At 57.0% G+C, this 27,809-nt stretch overlaps 1 protein-coding gene across 2 annotated transcripts; it reads right to left on the reverse strand.

The window, feature by feature from the left end:
* Positions 1 to 3,029: 3,029 nt before the first annotated feature.
* Positions 3,030 to 25,997, reverse strand: SMAD4 (SMAD family member 4). 2 transcript variants are annotated; one of them, XM_066180683.1, is made up of 12 exons: positions 25,735 to 25,997; positions 16,796 to 17,163; positions 15,759 to 15,933; positions 15,326 to 15,355; positions 13,617 to 13,832; positions 11,841 to 11,960; positions 11,612 to 11,722; positions 9,314 to 9,364; positions 8,036 to 8,219; positions 7,128 to 7,296; positions 5,953 to 6,091; positions 3,030 to 3,857 (listed from the first exon to the last, which is right to left on the reverse strand). In XM_066180683.1, the coding sequence occupies exons 2-12, from the start codon at positions 17,042 to 17,044 to the stop codon at positions 3,646 to 3,648; spliced, it is 1,656 nt and encodes a 551-aa protein (XP_066036780.1). In that variant the 5' UTR covers positions 17,045 to 17,163; positions 25,735 to 25,997; the 3' UTR covers positions 3,030 to 3,645. The 2 variants fall into 2 exon arrangements, with proteins under 2 accessions (XP_066036780.1, XP_066036781.1); XM_066180684.1 differs by lacking the exon at positions 11,841 to 11,960.
* Between the last annotated feature and the right edge of the window lie 1,812 nt (positions 25,998 to 27,809).

Genomic DNA, 27,809 nt, shown 5'->3' on the forward strand with positions numbered 1-27,809 from the left:
CACGGTGCACCGAGTGACCCCACGGAACACCGGGTGACCCCACCGAGCACCGGGTCACTCCACGGAGCACCGGGTGACTCCAGGGAGCACCGGGTGACCCCGCCGAGCACCGGGTGACTCCAGGGAGCACCGGGTGACTCCAGGGAGCACCGGGTGACTCCAGGGAGCACCGGGTGACCCCAGGGAGCACCGGGTGACCCCACCGAGCACCGGGTGACTCCAGGGAGCACCGGGTGACTCCAGGGAGCACCGGGTGACTCCAGGGAGCACCGGGTGACCCCGCCGAGCACCGGGTGACTCCAGGGAGCACCGAGTGACCCCACGGAGCACCGAGTGACCTCACGGAGCACCGAGTGACCCCACGGTGCACCGAGTGACCCCACGGTGCACCGAGTGACCCCACGGAGCACCGAGTGACCCCACGGAGCAGGTGCTTGTGCCGTGGGCCTGAGCGGGCGCGGACAGAAGCTCCGCGGCACAAGGGAGGCGGCCCTGCCCGAGCTGTCGCAGCGAGCGGGGCCAGGCTCCAGGCTGCTGCCGCCCTGCCCTGGTGACCGGGGGACACCACAGAGCAGCCAGGAACCCGCCAGGAGCCCAGCACGGCCAGAGCTGTCGCGGGAATGTCTATCCCAGCTCTCCAGGGCCCCAGCACCACAAGAAGGGATGTAAGGAACGGCTGTGTCTCCTCCCAGGGGATTCCTGCTGCAATTCCGCACCTCCCAACCATTCCAGCGGGAAGGTTTCCTCTCCTGCACCTGCAGCGGGTTAACTGCGAGCGCCCTCCCTCTCCACACTAACAGTGGCTGGGATGAAGCCGTTCAGCCCTGCAGCGCTAATCCCGGCTCGCCGGGAAAGCACGAAGAGTTCCAGCCCGAGGGAAGGGGTTTTGAGGGTGACAAACGCGGGGCGATCGCTTGATGGAAGAACGCAGAGCAGGGAGGGGCGCAGGATGAACAAATCGGTGCTGCGTTACCTGGAGGTGAGGCACTCAGAGCTGAGGAGACGGCTCCGGCATCCCGGACACCCCTGCCTGCGGCGCACGCGGGGACATCGCAGCTGCCAGGGAGCCGCAGCTCTTTATCTGCTCTCCGACACAAATGCAAGCCTGTCGAGAACCCAGCGCCCGCTGCCGCTGCCGCTGCTGAGCGGGTTCCAGCCCGTCATGTGCTGCCTTTCATGCCTTGTCATAAAAGTACGGAAGTTAATTTAACAGCGTACTAAAAACTAAGGTGGTCTCGTTTTTCTTTAACAGCTGCGAGCGCGCCCTTTTGGGAAGTGCTTGGTGGAGAAGATCGATGCCTTTTCAGCTTTTACTGCCTCCGACTTCTCCCGATGCACACACAGTGATCTCCCGCAATGCAATAATCAGACGTTATTTTGTTCTGCTCTGAGCATTTCGGGCCACCCGCGTACTCCACTGCAGGTGGAGACCTGCAAAAGGGCTGAGTTCTTCCAGAACGTTAACAGGAGCAGCAGCAGCCTGAACCAACCTTTTCCCCGTTTTTGCCCAAGTCTGGCACAACCAAAAACGCCGGCGAGGGGAGCGGGTTTCCTGCCAAGGCAGCCCCGCAAAGCCAAACAGCTTTGGGGCCAACACCCGGGAGAGGAGCAAACACTGCTCTTCCCAAAGAAGACGAGACGAACGAAAATTGGGCAGAGCTGATCCGTTTCTGGCCGTGGCTCGGGCGCTGCAGGAATTCCAGCCCTCGGCACTGCCACAGCAGTGGGATTGCGGAGCCCAGGGGCAGGAAGAAGCCCCCGAGGGGATCTCTGTGGGGTTTCCGTGCTGCTGAGCACGGCAGCTGAGCCACCGGCAGCGGAAGGAACTCCGGCTCCCTCCCCGCTGCCCGTCGGCCAACAACAGATATCCCCAGGACGGGCTTCCAGCGAGGAGCAGGGAGGAGGAGCCGGACGTGCTTCCCGGTGAGTTTAACCCAAGGAGAACCCCTGCCACCGTTGGCTGCCGCCGCCCTCGCCGAGGGAAGGAGCCCATCGCTCAGACCCGTGGTCTCCAGGTGCAGTTACGCGTCAGAGGCAAGCCGAGTTTGTACAAACGGGGGTCCCCATCCCTTTATTGGTGCCGGCAGCGATGCCTTGGGTCCCAGCTTTCACGGAGTTCAGATTCTGCGCTGCTAGGGGCGCAGCTCTGAGCCTCGGGTTCAGTGTTAGCAAGTTCCCTTCACAGAGGAGGGAGACAAAACAAATCCTTCTCCCGCCGGACAGCAAGGACAGCTGGGACAAGTTTTCAGGCCCAAAAGCACAAACGAGGGTGGGCTGAAGGGACAAAACGAGGATGGGACTTCACCACCTGAAGCTGTAACTGCACAATTAAACCCCAACAGGCAAATGGACCAAAACTTCCGAAAGCGTGAGACCCTGTGACCAGTGGCCCGTTTTGTGACCATGCTGGGTCCGTTTTGGGTTTGGCTCTGGTATCCTAGAGGCCTTCAAATAAACATCTGCCTCGTTCCGTGAGCTGCGGCTGCACCTGCCCCGGGGCAGCCTGCCCAGGCACCCGCAGCCGCAGGAAGCGGAGACAGCGTGTCTGTCCCAGAGCCGTGAGTTTCTGCCCCAAATCTGTTGAGTTTCTGCACAGAGCCATTGCCAGTTGATGCGGTCGCCGATGGCAGAGGGCTAAAATAACCGGGAGGTATAAAAACAGGTTTGCCATCTTGCCCTGAGTGGAAATGGTGAACAGATACAAAAACCCAGTCCTAAATACCGATGGATTACCATACATACTTTCATGATATACGCAAGTAAAAAGAGTCATGCAGATTTATCCGGAATACATGCTAAGGGGCTTTTTTTTTTTTTTTTTTTTGGGTTTTTTTCTTTTTTTGGAGCAAAATCATAGAAGTCAGTAGTAATTATGAAAATACGTTCCTGCCATTAGGCACTCATTCAGTTTCAGTGGCAACTGTGCAGGCTGGGTACTTCCCCTTAAAGTGAGTGCCAGCACTGAACGTATCCGTTTCCTTTAGTGTTTTAAAACTCACATGGCTATATAAATAAAACTCTAGGATGTCTTTTTCTTTTTTTTTTTTTTTTTTTCTTTTTTTTTTTAATAACTAATGAAGTTTTAAATCAACGCCAACAACGTATGTATCATCCCCTCACATTTTTTGGCAGCTGCTAGGCTTTAACCTGGAATAATTGTAACATGATCATCAACAAAATAAAGGAGTCTTCTGTTAACTACTGTTCCCTAAACAGAATATCACAAATCGGTTGGAATTTTAAAGTCGCTACAAGGTAAATGTTTTTAACTACTAGAAGGAATTTTCAGATATAAATATATATATAATATATATTCTGCAATACAAAAGGCTCCCGTGAGGCTGATCGCCAAGATGCCGTAACAGGGAAGGAGAGTTTCAAAGGGAACAAACCCGACACTGCGAAGTCTCTGTAAAGCGTTTACCTTCCACCTTCGGCCCCGTGTTACGACTACTGAGTTCTGCAAATAACTGAAATCCGAACCCCTGCACGTCCGGGTTCTTCCTGCTAAGAGCAAGGCGGCAAACACATTTTTAAAACCTGTTTTCAGAAGGTTAAGCAGAAGGAAAAGGAAAACGTATCTCCAGGTTACGAACAGAACCGTATTTTACAAGGCAGCCTCCCGAGGAGAGCGCGGCGGCGGCGTCAGTCCAGGGGCTGGGGGTCGGCGATGGGCATGGTGTGCAGCACCTCGTCCAGCAGCTGCAGGGCGCGGTGCAGGTGGATCTCGATCCAGCACGGCGTCTCCTTGATGCTCTGCCGCGGGTAGTCGGGCCCCCAGCCCTTCACGAAGCTCATCCTCAGGATGCACAGGCGCCGCAGGTCGTCCACGCCGATGCCGGCCGCGGCCGACAGGCCTGCAGAGAGAGAGAGAGAGGGAGAGAGGGGGAGAGAGCGGCTGTCACCCGGTGCCACCGCCCCGCGCTGGCACCCCGTCCCCTCAGAGCCCGGCCAGCCCTCGCCGCCACGGCCCCGCGGCAGGGAACGCAGCCCTTCCTTTGCATTTCTCACTGCTGCGGCTCTTACGGCGTTCTGCAGGCCTGAGCGGCGGCCGAGACGCAGAACCCGCTACAGAAAGGACCACGGAATGGGGCTGGACTGGAAGGAACCCTAGAGCCCATCCTGACCCACCTCTGCCATGGGACACCTCCCACTGTGCCAGGCTGCTCCAAGCCCCGTCCAGCCTGGCCTGGGACACTGCCAGGGATGCAGGGGCAGCCACAGCTGCTCTGGGCACCCTGTGCCAGGGCCTGCCCACCCTCACAGCCACCAATTCCTTCCCCAGATCCCATCCGGCCCTGCACAAATCAGACGGGATGAAGCCCGAATGCTTTACATGATACAACGTAAGCAAATCGCACTCAGGAAATCCAGTGACAAAACGCTCATTTCTGAGGTTGGCCAAATGCCGCACGTCAGACTCAGAACTCAGACTGGGCACCTGCAGGAAGCTGGATCAACAAAGGACACCAGCCCCCGACAGAGCGAGAGCATAAATACAGCTGGCAAACTTCAAATTCTGTGAATTCTATGAATTCTGTGAAAATCACAAGTACGGCTAAGAAAAAGAGCGACAAACATTCCTCAAGAATGCGCAGGACCACTGAGGAGAGCCGCAGGGCAGCGCAAGGAATTCCGCGGCACAAAAAAGCAGCCTGAGTCATGTAAGCACTGACACTTCTGAAAGTGCTCTGGAACAATTTCAAGAATCCAGAATTTAGGAACTGAGAAAACACCAGCCCAGAATAATAATAATAAAAAGGAGAGAGGAAAAAAAAAACCACCCTCAGCCTTCCTCAAGAGCCTAAATAGTAGGTGTCCCTACACCTAGTCAAGAACTCTGTTGCCCAGTAATCCCCGTTGTTTGGAGTAATGTTTTTATGAGCTTAAACACAAATTAATTTTTCAAGCTGCGTTCTGGGCGGCCAGAAATGCCTCAGTTTAAAGAAACAGAGTGACGATATTTGACCTTGCACACCCAAGCTTTCGGCTGGGCTGCAGGACAAGCAGCAGCCACTTCCACGCTCCCTGCGCACTGTGGGGTGAGCAGCGGCGTGTGGGGCAGGGACAGGGACAGGGACAGGAGCTGCCAGCCCCAAGGACACTGCCCCGGGCAGGGACAGGGACAGGGACAGGGACAGGGACAGGGACAGGGACAGGAGCTGCCAGCCCCAAGGACACTGCCCCGGGCAGGGACAGGGACAGGGACAGGGACAGGGACAGGAGCTGCCAGCCCCAAGGACACTGCCCCGGGCAGGGACAGGGACAGGGACAGGGACAGGAGCTGCCAGCCCCAAGGACACTGCCCCGGGCAGGGACAGGGACAGGGACAGGGACAGGGACAGGGACAGGGACAGGAGCTGCCAGCCCCAAGGACACTGCCCCGGGCAGGGACAGGGACAGGGACAGGGACAGGGACAGGGACAGGGACAGGAGCTGCCAGCCCCAAGGACACTGCCCCGGGCAGGGACAGGGACAGGGACAGGGACAGGGACAGGGACAGGAGCTGCCAGCCCCAAGGACACTGCCCCGGGCAGCGGCAGGGACACTCAGGGACCCCTGGGGAGACAGGGACACTTGAGGACCCTTGGGGAGGCAGGGGCAGGGACAGCAGGTCTCATCCCCAGGGACACTGCCCCGGGCAGGGGCAAGGACACTCGGGGACCCTCGGGAGGCAGGGACACCCGGGGACCCCTGGGAGGCAGGGACACCTGGGGACCCTCGGGAGGCAGGGACACTCAGGGACCCCCAGGGAGGCAGGGACACCTGGGGACCCTCGGGGTTGTAGGGCAGGGACACCTGGGGACCCCCGGGGAGGCAGGGACACCTGGGGACCCCCGGGAGACAGGGACACCTGGGGACCCTTGGTACAGCAGGGACACTTGGGGACCCTCGGGACGGCAGGGACACCCGGGGACCCCCGGGACGCACACGGCGGCGGGCTGTACTCACTGATGGCCGGGGCGATGCCGCCCACGGAGCCCGGCCCCGGGATGTTCCCGGCCACGGCGGCGGCCTGGGCGGCGGCGGCCGCCTGCGCGGTGGCCGCCTGCTGCTGCATCTGCCGGTGGCACTGGCGCAGGTCGAACACCTGCCAAGAGCAAACACGCACAGGGTCACCCACGCCGCCGCGCCCCAGCAGCCGGCACGCCCTGGCTCTCCCCGCGCTGCCCCACCTTCCCACGCTGTTTAACCCCCAGCAGGTGAATTCTGAACGCACCGAAGCGCATTCCTAGGGATTCTTCTCACCACGTCGGCACTGCTGGCAACGCCAAAACCCGCCCGGGGCTGCACCTTGTGTGCGGCACGGTCTGAAGGGCGCTACAGGCAGATTAAATCCCTGCTCCTCTGTTAAATCCCAGGATTTCCAGGGAAATGGGGACATAAATTTTAAAAAGAAAGAGAGCCCCACTTTATCTCACTGGAGCGTGACAGCCTATGTGAAAGGAGTACCAAAGATTGCCAGGGCCCAGGCTGCAGGTTTCAGGCCGATGGCATTTTGTATCTCTGCGATCACTAAACGCTATCTGCCACTAACATACGGACAGAACTCTGCTTCCACGCCAGAAAGCTCATGCGCAGACCTCAGGGGGCCCCTTTCACCTCCACTGCACAACCGCCTGCAAAACTGACGGTTAAAAATCCAAACCACTGTGAACTTCCAGCAGTTTGACACGAGACTGTCTTCTTATGAGCGTGGCTCGTCCTGCCTAAGCTCACAGTCTGTCAGAGGCACGTCCGAGTAAGAATCGCCTCAAAATTGTTCGTTTCCATGCAACTTCCTCTGATCTCTGGATCACCTCACCGACACTAAACTTCTGCTGCATTCATATTTACTTTCACAGCTCTGTTTTTCTTTGAGGAAAGAAACAGATAACGCAGGCCAAAAATTTCAGCCACAGCCGATTTTAAACCTGTCAGGCTAAAAATACAAAGAACCGCTACCAACGCCGTTCGCGACGAGGTACAAAATCTACTTCCGCAGCACCCCGGTGACACTTGGAGCTTAGAGTCGTTTGTAGACTTTAAGTGAGTTACAAATGTAATTGTCAGGGCTTTAGGAAACCAGGCTGCATTCATTCCAGTGGCTGAGGGCCCCCCTCGGGCTCCTGGGACAAAGCACCCACCTTGATGTATGCACTTGGGTAGATCTTGTGGACAGCGTCGCCCGGGGCTCGCCCAGCCTCCCTGTCCAGGTAGTAGCTCTGCACGAACACGGCGTGGTCGCTCAGGCAGCGCACCCAGACGTCGCCCTCGCCCTTGCACTCCAGCTGCACCCCCTTGCCTATGTGCAACCTGCCGAGGGAACGGGGCCGTCACCGGGGCCGGCCAGGCACAGACACGCTGCACGGGACTGGCTGTGACACCTGTGAGGGTGCGCGGGGACACACACACACACACACACACAGAGCAGCAGGGACACCGGATGGGACGCCACCACACCCGCCGGCAGCACACAGCCGGGGACACCGAACACGCCCGGTTCTGTTTGCCAGCCTCACGGGTGATTTTCTACAGTCACTCGGGAACATCCACAAAGCCGCGCTTCACTAGTTTGTTTGGCCACCTAACGCTTTGATTGTCACAGTGTGGCATTTCTGGAGACGTGGAATCATTTTCTTCCATCTCCTTGCAAAGAGGTGGGGGGGAAAAAAAAAAAAAAAAAAATAAAAAAGCTGCGCTTCCACTTCAAAGGCCAGCAGAGGCACGGTGAGGAGTGAGAACCCGAGCTCTCTGCCAGCCGTCCCCGGCTGCTCTGGCAAACCCGCGTGCTGCAGCCGTTCTCACATCACCCCGCGCAGTGCAGAGCCAACCTTCAGGCTGCACACACAACAGCGGCTTCACCCCCGAGGCACAGCCCCTGAGAGCAGAGAACAGCAACCGCTAGGGCAGAGCTCAGCTCTGAACCATCACAGGAGCAGCCCGGAAAGACTCTCCGGGATAACCCGACCAAACAGACCCCACCTGACACTGGCAAAGGGGGGGACGCAGAGAACACCAAAGGCTGTCAGATCCCGGGGGCCGGCGGGGATACCTCGCTCTCTCGATGGCTTCTGTTCTGTGCACGTTGGACAGCTGGCCCAGGCAGAACCGGTCCCCTCCGGAAGGATCCACGTACCCGTCCACGGTGACAATGGGGCAGCTGGAGGGCACCTTGAACGTCTCCCCGACCTGCACGTCCATCTCAAAGTAGGCGATGGAACACCAGTACTCTGGGGCTGAACAACGGACACAATCGACCGGTTAACCACGAGAGACCTGTGAGACCGCTCCAGACAATCCACCGGCGGCTGCACTGTCACGCAGAGAGCGCGCACTCGCACAGACAAAGGCACCTCTGCTGCCCCAGAGAAACGCCACGGCGGACGCGGGGTCGTCTTGATCCGAGCGCACATCAGCGCCGGAGGTTTCCGTACCCCAGATCTTACAGGCCTGTGTGCGGTTTGTCATTCCAGATTTTGCAAGCCATCTGCACCCCTACAACCCACAGCTGCAGCTCTGGCACGCAGAAGTAATGCATGCATGGCTGTGCACGGCTGGGGCGGCACTGACCAGCGCTGGCACAGGCCTGGCTGCAGACAGCAGGGCAGTGCCCGCCGAGGCGAAGGCAGGCTACAAGGGAATCCACCACTGCAGCAATCTACCTTCCGAGCAGGCACAAACACCTTCCACCATCCCAGGGTGCTCCGAGCTGGCCCTGGGCACTCCCAGGGCTGGGGCAGCCACAGCTGCTCCGGGCAGTCATGACTCAACAGAACTCAAAGGATGACATTAATAGTGCAAAAGAGGCGCTGAACAACGCCAAACATGATTTAGCTACAGCGAAGTTCACCCAGCAGTTCACCAGCATTTCACTCCTGGCACTGCTGCAGCCGACTGGACCCAAACCAAACAAGTTTAACTGTTCGGCTTTTCAACCACGTAGCTCCTCCTCGACAGGGAACAGCGTTACTGCTGTTAGACACAAAATACCACCTTGGGCCTGCGGCAGAGAGAGCTTCTTCAGCACCCCTGGACTGCCAGCTCAAGGGAGATTCCTGGGAAGCTTCTAGAGAGGTCCAGAGAGGAACTCCAGCACCAAAACGCAGGAAGGACAGTGCCTTCCCTTCTGGCTGTGCTGGCTGTCTGCTGGGCTGCGGTGCACCTGAATCAAACTCAGGGCACGGCTTACGTCCCTATTCCGAAAGAGATACCCGAATTTAGAACAGGCTTTATCAAACTACGGTTCCTCTCCTCCTGACGTCGCTCACGACATTGCATTGCAGTATTAGGTTTTACATTCAACAACACCGCGCTGTTAGGTTTTACTCACCAGGATGATTGGATATGGGAGGCTGGAATGCGAGTTCATTGTGAACTGGCCCTTGAAAAGAAAACACGCAGCCTGTTTCACATGGGCAAAAGCAAGGTTTCCTCCCTTAAACTGCTCTCCTATGAAACCACCCCTCATCAGCTCCATCCATCGCAGAACAAGCTGTCCAGCGTGCCGTGGGCTTGATCACGAGAAACAACCACTCAAGATGGAGAAAAGCCCCAGAGAACACATTTTCTAAAGGAAAACGAACTGCACACGATCTCGGGATCAGATTTTCCTGTCCCCTCGAGGAACTGGGTCCCCTGGAGGCAGCAGGGAACAGGGAGGGAAGGCTCAAACATAGTATTACGTTGTAAGTTACAGCAGCTTTTGCAACGAGATGTCAGGGGCTCGGGAGGTGTCAAAACACGCAGCTCCGACAAGTGAGAAACGGCAGCAGCCAAGAAAAGCTCAGTGTGGCATCACCAGCCAGTCACAAATATTAATGCTGGAGAGACACATGCACTGAGGCACATTTATAGCCCACCCACAGCACCACCAGTGCTCCCGACATCCCGCTATTCCTGACAAACAGCACGATGAATGAACTGGGATCCTCACAGCACAAAGGAATGGATCTTAAAAACTGTGTCTAAACCAGAGACGGGCTGAAAAGACACTCTAAGGGAAATTCACAGTACCCGCTAAAAACACCTGCTGCATACAGGTGATTTATATTAGAGTATGTGTTCTGTCTTCTTAATATAAAATATATATTATATATTCTAATATAGGGAACATTCTAATAAAAACTGTATTAGAAAATAAAGAACCGTTCCAGCTTTTTGCTACAAAATCCAGAAATCTTTCATTTGTGTGGGAGTTTCTTTTGTCCACTACAGCCCTATAATGCATTTCCTGTGCTACACCCCTACAACCCAAGCTTGACTGCTTTTTTCACCCATCCCATCTCCTGTACCTTAAAATAACAGCCTGCTGTCCTATTTCATAGATGAAAAATATTTTCAAGTCTGTGAGCTAATGCACCCATGAACTGACAATGCTTTCATGCATGAGGCTTCACTAAGTTCTTTAAAACTGGCAAGTGTGCACGGACACATCTTCCAAAGCTCAGCATGACTTAAAAACCTCCAAAATGACAAACAAACAAACAAAAAAAGGCGAGAATTTCCAAGACTTGAAAGAAAAAAGATTTCCAAACGCCACACTGTGCATCAGCTTCCTTCTGTGCATGGGAAACGTTCAGTGCAAAGGAGATGGTGAGCGCAAGGCTGCTGAGCTTTGGAGGAGAGGTCCAGCAGGGCAAGGGAATTCTGCGCAGTCTGGTGTGAGAGGTGTGAGTGGACGTGTAACACAGAGGTGTTCCTGCAGCTCCCTGAGCTCTGGTGGCCGCTGCAGTGGAATTCTGTGCAGTCTGGTGTGAGAGGTGTGAGTGGACGTGTAACACAGAGGTGTTCCTGCAGCTCCCTGAGCTCCTGGTGGCCGCTGCAGTGGAATTCTGTGCAGTGTGGTGTGACAGGTGTGATCTGACGTGTACCACGGGTCTCCCTGCAGCTCCCTGAGCTCTGGTGGCTGCTGCAGTGGAGTTGTGTGCAGTGTGGTGTGACAGGTGTGATCTGACGTGTACCACAGGTCTCCCTGCAGCTCCCTGAGCTCTGGTGGCTGCTGCAGTGGAGTTGTGTGCAGTGTGGTGTGACAGGTGTGATCTGACGTGTACCACAGGTCTCCCTGCAGCTCCCTGAGCTCTGGTGGCTGCTGCAGTGGAGTTGTGTGCAGTGTGGTGTGACAGGTGTGATCTGACGTGTACCACAGGTCTCCCTGCAGCTCCCTGAGCTCTGGTGGCTGCTGCAGTGGAATTCTGTGCAGTGTGGTGTGACAGGTGTGATCTGACGTGTACCACAGGTCTCCCTGCAGCTCCCTGAGCTCTGGTGGCTGCTGCAGTGGAGTTGTGTGCAGTGTGGTGTGACAGGTGTGATCTGACGTGTACCACAGGTCTCCCTGCAGCTCCCTGAGCTCTGGTGGCTGCTGCAGTGGAATTCTGTGCAGTGTGGTGTGACAGGTGTGATCTGATGTGTACCACAGGTCTCCCTGCAGCTCCTGGTGGCTGCTGCAGTGGAATTCTGTGCAGTGTGGTGTGACAGGTGTGATCTGACGTGTACCACGGGTCTCCCTGCAGCTCCCTGAGCTCCGGGGAAGCTCTCTGAGCCGCTCTGGCACCGGGGGAGCGCGGCTGAGGCCAGCGCAGAGCTGCAGAGGGCACGGGGGCCAGCAGGAGGAGGGCAGGGCAGTGCTTACAGTAGTGTCCGGGGTGCATGGGCGGGTGGTGCTGCAGGTGGCCGTTCTGGTGGTGCGGGATGGTGGGCGTGTAGGCGGCCGTCCGGCTCCCCGTCCAGCTGGTGGTACTGTCTGCAAAGACAAACCGTGTCCCAGGGAGCCTCCCGACGCTCCCTCACGTCCTCTACTGCTCCTGGGCTTTTGGAAAACCGGGCTGAGGAAGCTGAGAGGCGCAGACGTGGATACTCACTGTGGTGGTAAGTGGCTGGCTGGGCTGTGAACCCATTCTGCTGAGTTCCTGGCTGGGGCCCTGAAGCAATCTGTAAGAGTCCATCACTATGGCTACCTGTCAATATACTGGGAGGTTGACCTGGTAAAAGAACACACTACCTATTCATGAACGTTCCAAAATGTCGATTAAGAAGAGCTCAGCACTACTGGGTAGGAAAATACACCCCACTAAGGGCACTGCAACACACAGCTCCCACAGGTTTGGTTTCAGTTTTTTGTTTGTTTTTTTTTTTTTTTTTTTCCACCCGCCAGGAAACTCGAGGCAAAATGCTCTGCCTCAGGTAATTCTGACTCTGACACCCTCAACATTTCAGGAGCGGGAGTACGCAGAGAACTCTGTTTTTTTTATCAACCCCATCTTTGCTCCGGTGACATCTCGTTTCTCAGCGTGGAAGGGAAGCATGTCACAACTTTTACCGGACAACACGGCTGGAACAGGGTTAGTGTGAATCCCAACAGCAGGTCCAGCGAGTTGCTTGTTTTCACCATGTTTTAACTACTGTTCCTAAGGAGGACACTCACTCACTCACACTTATGTTCCTCCAAAACATTCTGAGCAGTATTTTGTTTTTATAAACACTGCTTCAGTAAAGCTGCACACAACACTGGACTCAGAAAGCCCCTGCAATTTTTTCTTTTTTTTTTTTTTTTTCCTCCCAAATAAATATTTCAAGAATTATCTAAGATTAAAACTACAGGCAATTCAGAACAGGTTAACGGGATTTAACTGCAGAAGTCTTTAGTTCAGCCATTAACACTAAACTTATCAACACTTCCACAATTGCACTTGCACTCTCAAACTGGTGCGGCTAGCAGAATTTAACACACTGAGAACCTGCAGCAAAACATAAAAAAATTAGCTTTTTTTTCACGTCCACTTGCCTCCAGTGATTATTGCACTGATGAGAAAAGGTTACCGACTATAAAGGCACTGACTCTGTGGTGCAAAGCCAGTACAATTAACTACCCACACTCCTTTTATCTCTGCTGGAGACAAACAAAGTGACGTTACAAACATCGGTGGTTGCAGCCAAAAAGCCATCAGCTAAAATTAACGAACGTTACCAGAACTGTGGTGCCACAATTCGAATCTGGTAACGAAACCAGCAATTTTCACCCATCTTTTACACTGAACCTCTCCGGAGGCGGAGAGGATGGGCTGCAGGATGCTCTGGAGCGCTTTGCCGTCCTGCTGGACTGAAGGGTGGCCCTGCTGCTGGGACACCAAACTCTTCCACTCGCACCAGACGCGAGGAAAAACGGCAAAAACCTCAAGGCAGCACCCCAACACCCTCAGGAAGACACTAACCGGGGCTGTCGCTCCGGTGGCACGGCGAACCCTTACAAAAACAGGCTAAAGAATTGCCCGGAGATCTCTCGATGCTGCCGCCTTAGAGGACGCGCATTTGCTGCGACAGAACAGCACAACCCTTCGCTCTCCGCGGCAATTACCAAAGGGAACAAAATCAACACGGCCACAATATCAAACGGCCACAATGCCCCGTCGGAGGCCAGCAGCAACACTTTGACGCCGAATCTCCGGCACAGACAGAAGGGTGCCGCAGCACTGGTGCAGCGCCAGCCTCCGTGACATTAAAAAAAAGGACACGGCAGCCCAGTGCTGCTCGCGGCGAACGCCTCAGGGACGGTGGGTGACCGTCCCCCAGGGGCGGGCGCAGCCAGCACAGCCCCGCTGGGGCAGAAAGCGGCGCCCCAGCCCGCCCCATGACCTTACTTGTGGAGGCCACGGGAATGTTGGGGAAGTTGGTGGTGCTGGTGGTGCTGGCCTCGGCGGGGGCCAGCATGGCCGGGGCGCTGTAGGGCTCCGAGGACGCCCGGTTGCTGGGCGGGTGCTGGATGGTCTGCACCGAGTGACCCTCGGCCGACGACAGCGACGGCTGCCCCTCGTAGTCGTGCACGTACTCGTCCTTCACCAGCATGCTGGAGGGAGCTGTGGGGACAGCACAGTCACACGCGTGCCACCGGAGACACGCCAGGGCGCAGAGTTCGAACCGCACAAACCGAAAGCGCTCCCAGAATCACAGATAAACCAGCTCGGCAGCACGACACCCCGAGGTCTGGGCGGAGGGGAGAGCTGTTTATCCCGCTAATGCTCTAGAACAAGCAGCTCAGCCCCACAGCAGCAGGCTTCAGCGGCGCTGCGCTCCCCACTCCACCACGGGACAGTTAACACAAGGCAAAAAACGTGGGGGTGTTTTTTTGGGTTTTTTTTTTTCCAAGCAGCTGGATGTGAGTCAGGGCGGCAGCTAAGAAGCCGATTTCTGAACACAAGCAGGCACGCACACAGAGCTCCCACGGGAAACACAGATTTGTGAACGTGGCGCAAAAACTTCATGCGTCCCTGGAGTAACCTTGAGCAACTCCCATTCAAACTGACTGGAAAATCCAGCTGGCATTCCAAGAGCACAGGAAACCACTCCACGTTCAGCAGTGCGCCCAGTAATTCAGAGTATGGCACACACAGCGCTGGGGAATTACCACCGACACTGCAGCGATTTATTTCTATATATGCCAGTAACTACGTTACCTCCTGTGCTCGTTTTTAAAATAAGTTAAAACCTGCTTCCTGCTGCAAGACCAGGAGCAGGACAAGGGAACGCTCATGATGCATTTAGCTGCTGGCACTGAATAATGAAAGAATTCCATTAAATTGTGGAAAATCGGCTTTGATTCGGCACAGAAGGATCATTTTCCAGAAGACACAGGCGACAATGCAAACTAGCAGAGATGAGCACGCAGGTTAAAACTCATCAAGTTAAGTTTGCTGGGATGTTCGGTGGGTTTTTTTTTTTTTCCAGCTCATTTTTGCTTGTATACTTTTAACAATGCGCTAAAATCACTGGGTCACACGAATTTCTTTCTCCTCCGGGAGGAGAATAAAACAAGTTTCGAAACAAAGCAGTTACCAGCTGTACAATCTCATATTTCTGAATAATGCCATTATTACAATCATGCCGAGATTTCACGTCCAATTTCTCTCAGGCTTCAGGGAAAGCAAGAACATCAGACTCCTTTACCCAGCTGCAGAATCAATTACAGAAATCCTATTCTTTTCCTCTCATCCCGCCTATTAAAACACATTTAGCATTCCCAGTCCAATTAATTAACATATCACACAGGTGCACGCAGCTTTGGGCGGCCTTTTTTTATTAACCTGCAGCCCTCAGCCGTGAGATTTTTGGTTTTCTGTCGGGTGCCACAGGCAGGAAGCCACGAAAAGAGGACGCAGACACAGGCCTGGCTGGAGCCTCCGCCCAAGGGATTTATCAGAGCTCTGACACGGTGCCCAGCTGGTTTTTGGCAGGCAGAGGGACAAAAGCACCTTTCCAAGCCCCCCGGCGAGGCAGAGGGGTGAGCTGCGCCTGCCCTGGGGGGCTCAGCACAGCTCGTGCCCGCAGAAATGCAGCGGCAACAAACACTCACCTGAACTCTGCAGTGTCAGCCCCGAGAGATCTTTAAAGAGAAGAGAGAGAAAAGGGGGTGCAGGGGAATGTATTCAGAGATCTCAAAACATGTTCAAACATTCATCAGCCCTTAAAAATCAGACTCTTCTTATTAGACCCCCTCCACTATGAGACAAGCCTCCCTGCTAAGCGCCTCCTAGGATGCACGACCACAGCAAGAACTGTGCGCCAACCCAACAGGAAGGCTTCGACAAAACCCACAGACCTCCCCTGCACACCTGGAACAAAGGTTAAAGAATAACTGCACTCAGAGAGGCAGGGGCACGCGAGGGTAATTAACAGCCAGATCATTAAAAGCCAATGTTTCTAACCCAGGCCCGTGTTTTCTACACCCAGAAACGTTCCGCGTTTCACCCCCACTCTGCCCCACTTTGACTCACGGGTGCACTTACCGATGCCAGGCGATACTACACGCTCGTAATGGTAAGGATTTACACAGACACTGTCACATTTTAAGTCAAAAGCATACTGACAATATTTAACATGCTTGAGTTCATTTTTGTGAAGATCGGGCCACCTCCACAGACGGGCGTAAATCACGTGGGGGAATCCCTTGCGGCCGGCCACCTACAAAAGTCAGACGCAAAAGCCGGTTGGGAAAAGCAGCAGGGCGTTGAATTTCGCACGGGGAGAAAGAGGCAGAAAGGGGAAGGGAGCAGACAACCCTACGCCCTCTCTCCGTCATCAAAACACATTTTAAAAACCAAAAAGGGCGGTGTAGGGTTTACCCGAGTTCTGCGCCCAGCAGAAACAAGCTTCTGTTGGGGTTTTACTGGGTACAAAACGGCAGAAGCAGAACTTGTGCCTGAGGGACTAGGCACGGCCACCTTCCCCAGCGTGGATGTGAGCGAGCTTTGCCCCAGGAGAAGAGGAACGAGGAGCTGGGACACGCTGTCAGGAATTCACAAGCAGAAGAATGCCGATCCATTAAAAAAAAAAAAGAAAAATTAAAAAATGGTTCTAGGGTAGAGAGAGAGCTATCCAGACAAGATGCCATCCGCCCTGGAACAAGGAGATTGCAACCCAAGCTACACAGGGAGGGAGTACTGATGACACAAGGCCAACATAAACCCCCAGGGCGGGCTCCTTGGAGCACCACCTCCTCGGAACAGGACTGTCTCCGCACTCCTGACCAACACAGAGCTAACGGAAGCTCGTAGTGAAAACACCGAATCGCGACTCTGGTTTTTACGGCCACGCACGCGCTCAATTAGAACGGCCGATACGACGCCTTCTGCTCCTTCTGGGGGAAAAAAAAAAAACAAACCAAAAAACCCCAAACAAAAAACTGCTGCAGAGCTCCGGCCATAAATGATGCCTACAAAGAGGGGGGAGGGCAAGAGAAGAGCTACTCTCCCTCAGCACTAGGATCCCGTGCCACCCACTCCGGCTCCACCAGGAGGAGAAGGTGGTTTCCACGTGTACCAACCTGAAGCCTCCCGTCCAGCGTCCTCTGTATTGTCACACACTTGCTAGGGTGAGCTCCGTTGGTGGTTATGGCTGTGATCAGAGAATCCAGCTCATCCTTCTTCTCCTTCAGCTTTTTAACTAAACTCTCGATCGCGCGCTTGGCGAAGGTCTCGCTCTCTCCGCCCTGCCGATGGCACATCAAGCTGTGGACAATGCTCAGACAAGCATCATTACTTGTTGGCGTGTTAGTAATAGACATATTGTCCATTTGTCACAGCGTTTTTTCTCTCGGGTCAAACGGCAGTTTCGGGCCTGCTGCGATTTTCCAGCCGATGAACAAAAGACGATCCGAGTTTAAGTGTTAGGCGGACCGTCTCCTGGTGAAACCTAGGAGGAAAGAACACCTACATTAGAATTGTTTCCGACAAATCGCAGAGCGCGTTTCTGAGGAAGCCTGTGGCTTTTTTTTTTTTTTTCCTCCTTCTTTCATTCCCAAGCTGAGTGCAGGATATTAAAAGCACGTGAAAAAACTGCATTGCTTGTCCCATGATAGCTAAAACACGCCTAAGGGGCTGCCCGCACAGTTTCGGATGTAAGATTTGCTCTTCCCCTGGTAACAATATTTAAATAAAGGTTACATTTATAAGCACGTAGGCCTGGTATGCGCGCACAGAAAGGCAGGGATCCCTAAATCAACCGGGAAAAGGAGAACAGCGACGATTTCCCACGTTTCACGCCGGCAGGACGAAACGGAGTGAAAGCAGCGATGGGAATCCAGGGGTGCCGGTCCAAACAAACCCTGAGCAGTGAGGAGACACAAAGGCGCGCCAGAATCACCTCTCACCTTTATCCAACAACCCCGCCCGTGCCTCAGCTGCGTGCTCACCTCAGACTGGCTCCTCTTCGCTAAGCAGAAGGGCAGAACGCCGTAGTACCTGGCCATTCTCCTAAGGCACACTTACACAAACCACGTGCGTCTTTAGACGTGAAAACCCCAACCTGTGCCTGTCCTGGACCAGGACAAACCCACCCAGGAAAAGCCCTTCCCGCTCGTCTTCCACGGAGAAGGAGCCCGATGCTGCCAGAAGAGCTGCGCTGGCTCTTCAGGCAACTCTGGCTCCCTGCAACCACCAACCAAGACATTTCCACGGGGCCTGACTTCCTCAAAACGCTGGCGACAAAGAGCACAGAAGTGATTTTACTACGTTTCCTGAGCGAGCTTAAAACACAAGCCTTTCTGAAAACCACCGCGTCAGCCTCAGCCGCGTAAATGAAACAGATCTGATTTCGAAAGCTGAGGGGAAAAAAACAAGCCTGTCACTTTATCTGAGGAGGAACACATCCAGTCAGAAACCTGTTACTGCACTGGAATTTTCCATGTTATTAGAGGCACCGAAGTAGCAGCTATTTATTGGAAACAAATGTGCCGCACAAAAATAAGAGTGGGATGTTAATTTAGAAAGTTATGGCACCGCACAGCGTGAACACATGGCTTCCCCCTCGTAAAACGAACGCTGTTAGACAAATCCAGCACTATTTGAAAAGGAAACAAACTCTTCCTTATTCGATAGTTCCTGCAGTTTTAACTGGAACGCATCACGCTTTGGTATACTCGGAAAAATACACGGTGCAAATCCTTCCCCCTCCCATCCACATTCAAACCTTCTCTTCTTTTGTAAAGATGCTTCTGCACTTAATTTTTCCCAAAGGATGACAATTACCTCTAAATTTGAGTCGGATCACGGATTTTACCTAGCTATTAAAATTTCTCCCTCTGTGCTGGTTTTTTTTTTTTTTTGGTTTTTGGTTTTCGTTTTTTTTTTTTGGCGCTTCAATTGAATAAGCCCCTTTCAAAAGTCAAGCTTAACCTGCCAGTCATTCTCTATGGCAACTCACACTAATCTGTAAAAGCCTGCCAGCTAAAACAGAATAGAACATCATTTTCCTTAAATACAGAACACCATCCCAGAGAGATATGCATAAGTAATGACAAATAAATGCCCGGTAAAGCTATTAGCTAAAGGAGCTTTAAATAAAGAGACGATTAAAATTAGACACGCAGCTTTATCTCCTACAACCCTCAAACCGTGAATGAGAATTTCGCCTGCTGACTCTCAGAAGGTTCAGATCGAGCAAATGAGACCTTATCGGAGCGGAATGATCTCCAGAAATGTTGAGTCACCCCCTCGGCTGCCACCGGGCTCAGTGGGAACTTCTGACTGCTCAGCACTCTTCCGAAAGCCGGGCCACACGTTCGGGATTTCGGGAGCTGCTGTGTGTGACCACGGGGCAGCCCAGGAGGCCCCGGGCAGGAGTCGTGCCAGTCCCAGAGCCCGGCAGCGAGAGGAGGGCAGGCGGCACACAGGACACCGACCGGTCTTTAACAAAGTCACGGACTGATTACACTCGGACTCGACGGCCTTGAAGGTCTTTCCCAACCTCAGCAAGTCCGCGATTCTGCGCTACGCAAAGTGGTTCGTCTCACTAACCGAGAAGTTACGAGTAAATGACAGAACAAGCAAACAACAAGCAGCGTGCTGGGCAAACCTAAGCAGCAGAACAAGGGCCTCCGGAGGGGAGGTAAACCTGAGAGACAAAGGAAGTTCAGGTTCCAGGTGGTTAAAATCGACGCGGATTTTAACTTTGCCGCTGGAAGACGTGCTCTCAGAGGGGCACACCCAGCTGACAGATGCAGACCTGGGCAAACCCCTTCTCTCCGGCACACGGCTGCTGAGCCCGGGCAGTAAAATCAACACACGGAGCAGCTGCCTAGAACTGAAAACACACTCTCCGCGCACTGGGTGACTCTGCCAGCAGCGGTTACCTGAACAACACGGAGAGATTCCCAACGGCGGGCTGCTCCCCAGCACGCTGCCCTGCAGAAACCAAGCACTCACCCAGGTGGGAGAAGGAGCCCTAGCGAGCTGCCAGGGGGATGCCCTCACTGCATTTATCCTTCTCTGAGGGGCAGGAATGCAAAACAAGCCCCACCGTGACCCCGACCGTCCCTGTGTTTTCGGGTCAGCTGGGACACGCTCTCTCCAAACAGCCCTTATCTCGCTGGTGTGACCAGATAACGGGGACAAGGCTCCGCACTCAGCATCCCCTGCACGAGCTGCAGGAGGGCATTCCCTTCTGGGGAAGCGAGGTGTTCCTGATAAACCAGGGGACACCAGGCGAGGCACAAGAAGCAGATTAAGGGATAAACGACACGTTTACGGAACAGGAATTTAACATTTCACCTCGTGCGCCAGTATCCCCTCTGCCGCACCAGCAAGACAGCGCTAGAGCCCAGCACAGGCCAAGAACAGCAGCTTTTGTGGGCCAAAAACGCGTGGGCAAGAAAAACACGGCTTGCAGCAGCTCTTGAGGCAGCAAATTAAGTATTGAAGAGATAGGATCACTTGGACAGCCTCGCTTGAGGCCCACGAGTCGCTGAGGTACGCTCCAGTTCGACATTCTTCTACAGAACAACAGGCAGACACACACACACACACACACACAGAGCCTGGAGAAGGTACAAGGGCGTCAAAAACAGAAAAAAGCCTCTCTGATTTCCACGGTTAGGAAAAAAACCTCACGTGGATTGATTTCACTTCCTTGCCTTTATGGAGGCGTTACCACAGCTCTGAGGCACCAAGGGTCAGGGGCTGCTAAAAATCCCCAAGACCTTACAAAACCCCAGACAAAGCGCGGGACACAGCCCCGAGGAACACGATCCCGCGCCCAGCAGCCCGCAGGGCACTGACACCCTGCACGGCCCCGTTCCGCACTGTGGGCTCCAGTGGCAGCTGTGCAGGGATCGGGTTCACCCAGAAACCCGGCCTAAAAATGCGGCAGCACCAACGACACTGGGAACTGCCGCAAGGTACGGGCCGTGCTGCTTTCCAGCAGACCGGCTTCATTCCTTCCCTTCCTACGGCAAACCGGGGGTTTCCCAAACCTGGGAGACTTCACTGCTCAGAGGGAAAATTACGTGAGAGGTGGCGCGACCAGGAGGGACCACCTAACCCTTTGTGCGCAAAGGCTGAGGTGCTGAATGCATCTTAGAAATCAGGAAAAAAGAAAATAAAGTGTATAGCAGAGCCTCGGCACAACTGGAAGAACAGCTCCTGCAGGTGGCAGGGCTGCAGTGGCCCTCTGGAAAGGTTTGACGGGGACAGGGAAGCAGCCCAGGAGAGGCTCCAGGCGCACACGTGCTGCTGAGCCACGCCTGCGGCTCAGGACGCCCTTGAGCGGCAAGGCGGGGACAGGACTGCCATCCTTTGGCACAGCAGGCAGCCCACGACACCGGAGAGCGTTTCAATGACCGCCAGCACAGGATCCCGCCCTGCTCCACTCCGCGCCACACTGAATTCCAGCAGCAAAGGTGCTCTCCGACACAAGGCGAACCCGCGGCCCAGGCGTTTCCAGCCGCGGAAAATCCGTGTGAGCGCCGGTGCCACCAGCAGGGACGGGGAAGGTGACAAAGGTGACGGGGTCCCTGCGTCCTACGGCATTCCCCGGGCACAGCCTGCACTCCGGCCGTGGCAGAGCTCGGCCGTTATCCCCAGCACCAGGCTGCGAAGGGTCTGAGACACCTGCAGGCAGAACATCCCTCACGAGGAGCCAGTGCCGGAGTGAGCATCGCTGCTGCGACCTCCAGAAAACGCAACTCCCCAGCAAGAAAAGGAAATAAAGTCAGGTGTATCGTGACAAAGACGGGCCCCAGCCAGACCAGGGCTTGTGGTGCCACACGGTGCCGAAGGGAAGGATGAGGGGGATGTAATTCCGGGCAGCCGGGGAAACGAATTAATGCAAAACGCACCCGAAAGAACAAAACCGTACCCACCAAATTCCAACCATGAAGGCAATCTTTGGGAAAATACACCTAAGGAAAAGCGAGAATTGGTTGTGTAAAGCTGCCACGGATGCTCTGGGAGGGTGATCCCACGAGTAAGAGCCATGCCAGACATATTCCCAGCATTCTGGTGCCGGGCAGTAGCATGACACTAACCAACCGGCTAATTAGAGTTTGTGCAAATCGACACCTCGCTGGAACACTTCACACCAGCAAAGGACGAGGAAGGCTCCTGCATCAGCCGCTGCCTCCAGAATCAGACAGATGCAGCGACGACAGGAAAGCAGCGCACACACGTCTGATGGCTTTTAAGCACCAGAAGTTTACCAGGGAGTTTTGCTGCTTAACAATGCGAGGGCAGAAGTTTCACGACAAACAAGGAGAGAGGAAAATCCACGGACCAATGAAACAAAAAGCGGCCCGTGGTCTGAGGAAGGCGTGAGCGAGTGATTAAACTGCAGATACTTTCCAGCACATTAGGCTACTGTTATCTCCCTGCCCCACGGGGGAGCAGCGGCAGAATGTCCGCAGACATGAGAACAATCGGCGTGGAGCGGGGCACGTTTGCTCCTCCCAGCTCCCACCTGCGCATCCCGCTCTGTCCAGAGGCACTTCCCGAGAGCCCCGCAGGGATGGAGCAGAGCTCTGCGCTCAGCGGGGCGACGGGGTCCTAACCGACCCTTATCCAAGGAACTACCACATCCAAACCCCGCCTTCCCTCTGCGGCAGCACTCGGGGGAAAGCCGACCCTGCTGCAATGCCCCGACCCCGAAACTTTTAATTTTACACATTTCCCCTCCTCCTTCTGACCCGTGCTTTTTGAGAAGGCACGCCGCTGAGGATCGACTCCTCCTTCCAGCGTGTGGACAGAGCAGGAAGAGCCGCACACACACACACACACGAACTCCTGTGGCACTCAGAGCCGCACACCCCAGCGCCGGCGTGGGCAGCAGAGGAAAACCCGGCAGAGGCCGCGCTCAGAGAGCAGAGGGGGCGGAATTCCACAGGGCACACCCGATCCCGGAGGACCCTGCAGGACCCCATCCCGCCCCAGGGTGATCTGTCAGGACCCGACACGGTCCTGACAGAAGGGAGAAGGGGAGCCGTGCCCGCACAGCGGCGGCGTGATTCCCACACCCTGGCAAGAGGTGTGCCAGATAACACCTGCTCTGTGCAGCGGTCTGCACAGGGACAGCGTTCTCTGCCTTTGCTACAGCTTAACAACCACAACAAAAATCACCTCTGGGCACGGCAAGCGTGGAAAATTCCAGCCCCGACAAAAGGGACAACCTTTCAGGAGGCGAACAGCGGAGAGAAACAGAGCCCTCAAACCCCTGCAGGACCCTAGCAGCGGCTCCTCGGCAGGACCTGCTCTCAGCACCTTTTGTTCTCACCAAATCAGTCGATCCCTCTCACAGCTCACATCCCCATTGTGCCGGCCCAGCCCGCATGCATTATGTAAAGAGCTATCTACTTAAAAACGGAATTCTAATCAGCGCCAGGCGCTCGGCGCTTCTCCCTGGGCCCCAGCCCTTTGAAATAAAGTTCCTGAATCAGTACGAAACGCGCGTGCTTACGCAACAAGCAGGGCCAGGGAGGCTGGTGGACGCGGAGCGGGGAACAGCTCCCCGCGGCCACAGGGCACGGGCAGGGCCGGCAGGACGAGCTGCCCCTCCGGGGCTCGCTGGGGCGGCAGACGGGGCTGGGCGCTGTTCTGGGGTCCTGGCAGGGAGGGGAACCGCAGCTGGGCAGCCCCAGTCCCACGGGGGACAGCCAGCCCCGAGCTGCCCGCCGGCAGCGGCACACAACACGGATGAGCAGTGTAACTCCGAGCACAAACTGGGAAGTGGCGGTGAGAGATCACGGTCCTGCTCGGGGCCTGCAGCGCCCGGCCGGGGCTCCGACAGCCCGGCTGGGGCTCCGACAGCCCGGCTGGGGCTCCGACAGCCCGGCTGGGGCTCCGACAGCCCGGCCCGAGGTCTGACAGCCCGGCTGGGGCTCCGACAGCCCGGCTGGGGCTCCGACAGCCCGGCCCGAGGTCTGACAGCCCGGCTGGGGCTCCGACAGCCCGGCCGGGGCTCCGACAGCCCGGCTGGGGCTGTGACAGCCCGGCCGGGGCTCCGACAGCCCGGCTGGGGCTCCGACAGCCCGGCCGGGGCTCCGACAGCCCGGCTGGGGCTCCGACAGCCCGGCTGGGGCTCCGACAGCCCGGCCCGAGGTCTGACAGCCCGGCTGGGGCTCCGACAGCCCGGCCGGGGCTCCGACAGCCCGGCTGGGGCTGTGACAGCCCGGCTGGGGCTCTGGGGGCTGTGACAGCCCGGCCGGGGCTCCGACAGCCCGGCCAGGGCTCCGACAGCCCGGCTGGGGCTCTGGGGGCTGTGACAGCCCGGCTGGGGCTCTGGGGGCTGTGACAGCCCGGCTGGGGCTCCGACAGCCCGGCTGGGGCTCCGACAGCCCGGCTGGGGCTCTGGGGGCTGTGACAGCCCGGCTGGGGCTCTGGGGGCTGTGACAGCCCGGCTGGGGCTCCGACAGCCCGGCTGGGGCTCCGACAGCCCGGCTGGGGCTCTGGGGGCTGTGACAGCCCGGCTGGGGCTCCGACAGCCCGGCTGGGGCTCCGACAGCCCGGCTGGGGCTCTGGGGGCTGTGACAGCCCGGCTGGGGCTCTGGGGGCTCCGACAGCCCGGCTGGGGCTCCGACAGCCCGGCCGGGGCTCCGACAGCCCGGCTGGGGCTCCGACAGCCCGGCTGGGGCTCTGGGGGCTGTGACAGCCCGGCTGGGGCTCCGACAGCCCGGCTGGGGCTCCGACAGCCCGGCCGGGGCTCCGACAGCCCGGCTGGGGCTCTGGGGGCTGTGACAGCCCGGCTGGGGCTCCGACAGCCCGGCTGGGGCTCTGGGGGCTGTGACAGCCCGGCTGGGGCTCTGGGGGCTGTGACAGCCCGGCTGGGGCTCTGGGGGCTGTGACAGCCCGGCTGGGGCTCTGGGGCTGTGACAGCCCGGCTGGGGCTCTGGGGGCTGTGACAGCCCGGCTGGGGCTCTGGGGCTGTGACAGCCCGGCTGGGGCTCTGGGGGCTGTGACAGCCCGGCTGGGGCTCTGGGGGCTGTGACAGCCCGGCTGGGGCTCTGGGGCTGTGACAGCCCGGCTGGGGCTCTGGGGGCTCCGACAGCCCGGCTGGGGCTCTGGGGGCTGTGACAGCCCGGCTGGGGCTCTGGGGCTGTGACAGCCCGGCTGGGGCTCTGGGGCTGTGACAGCCCGGCTGGGGCTCTGGGGCTGTGACAGCCCGGCTGGGGCTCTGGGGGCTGTGACAGCCCGGCTGGGGCTCTGGGGGCTGTGACAGCCCGGCTGGGGCTCTGGGGGCTGTGACAGCCCGGCTGGGGCTCTGGGGCTGTGACAGCCCGGCTGGGGCTCTGGGGCTGTGACAGCCCGGCTGGGGCTCTGGGGGCTCCGACAGCCCGGCTGGGGCTCTGGGGCTCGGACAGCCCGCCCGGCCCGCAGCCGGGTTACCCCACAAACACACCGACCCCGGCCGGGGCAGAAGCCCCGCGGCTCAGCTCACCGGCCTGCCCCGAGCCCACACCCGCGGGACGGCGAAGGGGGAATAACCCGTGTTAACAGCCCTGGGAACCCGCCGGCAGCGCCCTTCTCTGTGTCCCAAAGAGGACGGCAGTGCCAAAGGGCTGAGGAGCCCCACGAAAACACTGGGCTTTACCAGCCTGCGGGAGGGAGCGAGGACAGCGGGGAAATGATCGGTCGGGGGCAGGACGGCTGCCCAGCCTTTGAAACGTAAGACTAAAAAGTTTGGTACTGGGAATGGTGGAGAGGTTCTGAGTTTTGGTTTGTTTGGGGGGGTGGTTGTTTTTGGGTTTTTTTTCTCGCCGGGGAAAAGCGAGTAAGTGTGACGGGGACAGGGAGGAGGTGACGAGGGGGCCGGGAGGGGGGTGGGGAAGGGAGCGGGGGGCCATGGAGGGGAGGGAGCCCGGGCAGGAGGGGAAGGGAGCGGGGGAGGAGCCCGGCAAGGGGCCGGGGAAGGAGCCCGGCAAGGTGGGGAAGTGGCCGGGGGAGCGCCCGGGGAAGGCGCCCGGGAGGGGATCCCGGCACGGCGGGCGGGAGCGGGTGTTACCTGGGCCGCCGTCCGGGCGCGGCCCGAGGCCGCCGTGAGGGGCGGCGGCGGCGGCGGCGGCGGCGGGGGAAGGCCCGGGCCTCCGCCCCCTCCCCTCGGCGCGGCGGGGCAGGGCGGGGCGGCGCTCGCAGGGGCCGGGGGCAGCGGCCCGCCCGCTGCCGGCCGCCCCCGCCGCCTCCTGCCCGCGGTGGCCGCGGTGGCCGCGCCGCTCGCCGTGTGTTTGTTGTCGCTGTGTCGCTGTCGCGGCCGCCGCCGACACGTCCGGGCCGCCGCCGCCGCCGCGCATGCGCCACATCCGGGTCCCGCGGCGCCTGCGCGGCGCCGAGAGCGGCGCGGGCGGGCGCGCTGTGTTTGCGGTTGGCGGGCGGCGCTCCGGCGGGCGCGTTGTGTTTGTGGTTGGCGGGCGGCGCTCCGGCGGGCGCGGGGAGCGGGCGGCGCAGATGCGAAAGTGCGGCCGGCACGGATGGATCGCCGGGATCGCGGGATCCATCTGTGGACGTGGGGAGAAACCCCGGGGGGTCCGGGATGTGCCCCGTCCCACCCCTGTCACCGGCCCGGAGCTCTCAGTGCCGCGTCCCGGCACGTTCCCCCGGCGCCGGCAGGGATGGGCGCTCCAGACCTCCCTGGGCAGCCCCTGCCAATTCCTGGTGCCAGAAACGAGTTCCACTCTCTCTTAAAAATTTATAAGCGTAATAAAAATTAAAAATAGACAGTTAGGAGACATAAGAGCAAACGTTTTACCTGGGGGGGGCTCAACAGAGAGCGCACTTTTCTCTTTCAGTTACTGTGTTTTTAAGGATTGATGTTTTACATATTTACCATTAAAGCTTTTTTTTTTAGTTTCAGGTATCACCAATCATTTGATAGATTTATCTGTGAGTGGCTCCACTCTGTCTTGGTAACATGGATCTTGGCTGTTTTTATTTTGATAAAAAAACCCAGAAATCTAGCGGCCTTCCTGCAGGGCTGTAACGTGGTGACTTCTCTTCTGTAATTTTTGTCTTGGACAGTTCAGAAACGTCAGAAAGAAAAAAAAAAAAAAACCCTCAGTCCTCTTACCACTTGCACTGTGTCACAATTGGAAAAATACACTCATCGCTTTTCTAAATTCCATTAACAAAGCACAGTAGAGTACAACCGCGAAAAGCCGGTTTTATAACACGCATTTATAACACTGACCACCCTTTCCATGGGGAAATTCCTCCTGATGTCCACCCTGAGGCTCCCCTGGCCCAGCCTGAGGCCGTTCCCTCTCCTCCTGTCCCTGTTCCCTGGGAGCACAGCCCGACCCCCCCGGCTGTCCCCTCCTGTCAGGGAGCTGTGCAGAGCCACCAGGTCCCCCCTGAGCCTCCTTTTCTCCAGGCTCAGCCCCTTTCCCAGCTCCCTCAGCCTCTCCTGGGGCTCCAGACCCTTCCCCAGCTCCCTGCCCTGCCCTGGACACGCTCCAGCCCCTCGGTGTCCGTCCCGAATGACAATTCCAGAGCCGGACCAGGGGCCGGCGGTGCCCGGGGCCGGCACGGGGGGAACACGCCAGGGCAGCGCCCTGAATGTGACCGTGGGAACACAAGCCCAACAAATGCGCAGCCGCACAAGTGAAAAATAAATCAGAGAACGCCGAGACAGTCTGGAGTGAAAGGAACCCTAAAGTCCCTCCAGTGCCACCCCTGCCGTGGGCAGGGACACCTTCCACTGTCACCATGGCCACGTGTGATCGAGACCATGACGTGACCATGAGATGAGCCGTGACCACGAGCCCCGTCCAGCCTGGCCTGGGACACTGCCAGGCCACGCTCCAGCACCTCCTTCTCCGGGGTACAGGATTAAAAAAAAAAAAAAAAGCCAACCCTAATTAAACAGCTAATTTCTGCCCCGTCGGCGTGTTTGTGTTAATAATAAAAAATAATGATGCCTTAGGTTGTCCTCAGTGCCCCTGAGCCAAGCCACTGATCTCAGGGAGAGCCAGACCAGCGCTGCCACCTCGCCAGAACACAGATTTCTGGGACCAAACCACGCCAGGGAAATAATAATAATAATAATTTATTATATAAATAATATTATTTATTATATAAACAATA

The sequence above is a fragment of the Chamaea fasciata genome, unplaced genomic scaffold (genome assembly GCF_029207755.1).
Source record: "Chamaea fasciata isolate MVZ Bird 193981 ecotype frontalis unplaced genomic scaffold, bChaFas1.0.hap1 SCAF_4, whole genome shotgun sequence".
Lineage (NCBI taxonomy): Eukaryota > Metazoa > Chordata > Aves > Passeriformes > Sylviidae > Chamaea > Chamaea fasciata.

What these genes read in the sequence shown, in the direction of transcription:
- SMAD4 (XM_066180683.1), bottom strand. Translation starts at nt 17,044, where the DNA reads ATGGACAATATGTCTATTACTAACACGCCAACAAGTAATGATGCTTGT. An exon ending in TCCCATATCCAATCATCCTG is followed by an intron (nt 8,220 to 9,313) that starts GTGAGTAAAACC and finishes TCCGTTGTTCAG; the next exon opens with CCCCAGAGTACTGGTGTTCC. An exon ending in GAAGCCATCGAGAGAGCGAG is followed by an intron (nt 7,297 to 8,035) that starts GTATCCCCGCCG and finishes TTCCCTCGGCAG; the next exon opens with GTTGCACATAGGCAAGGGGG.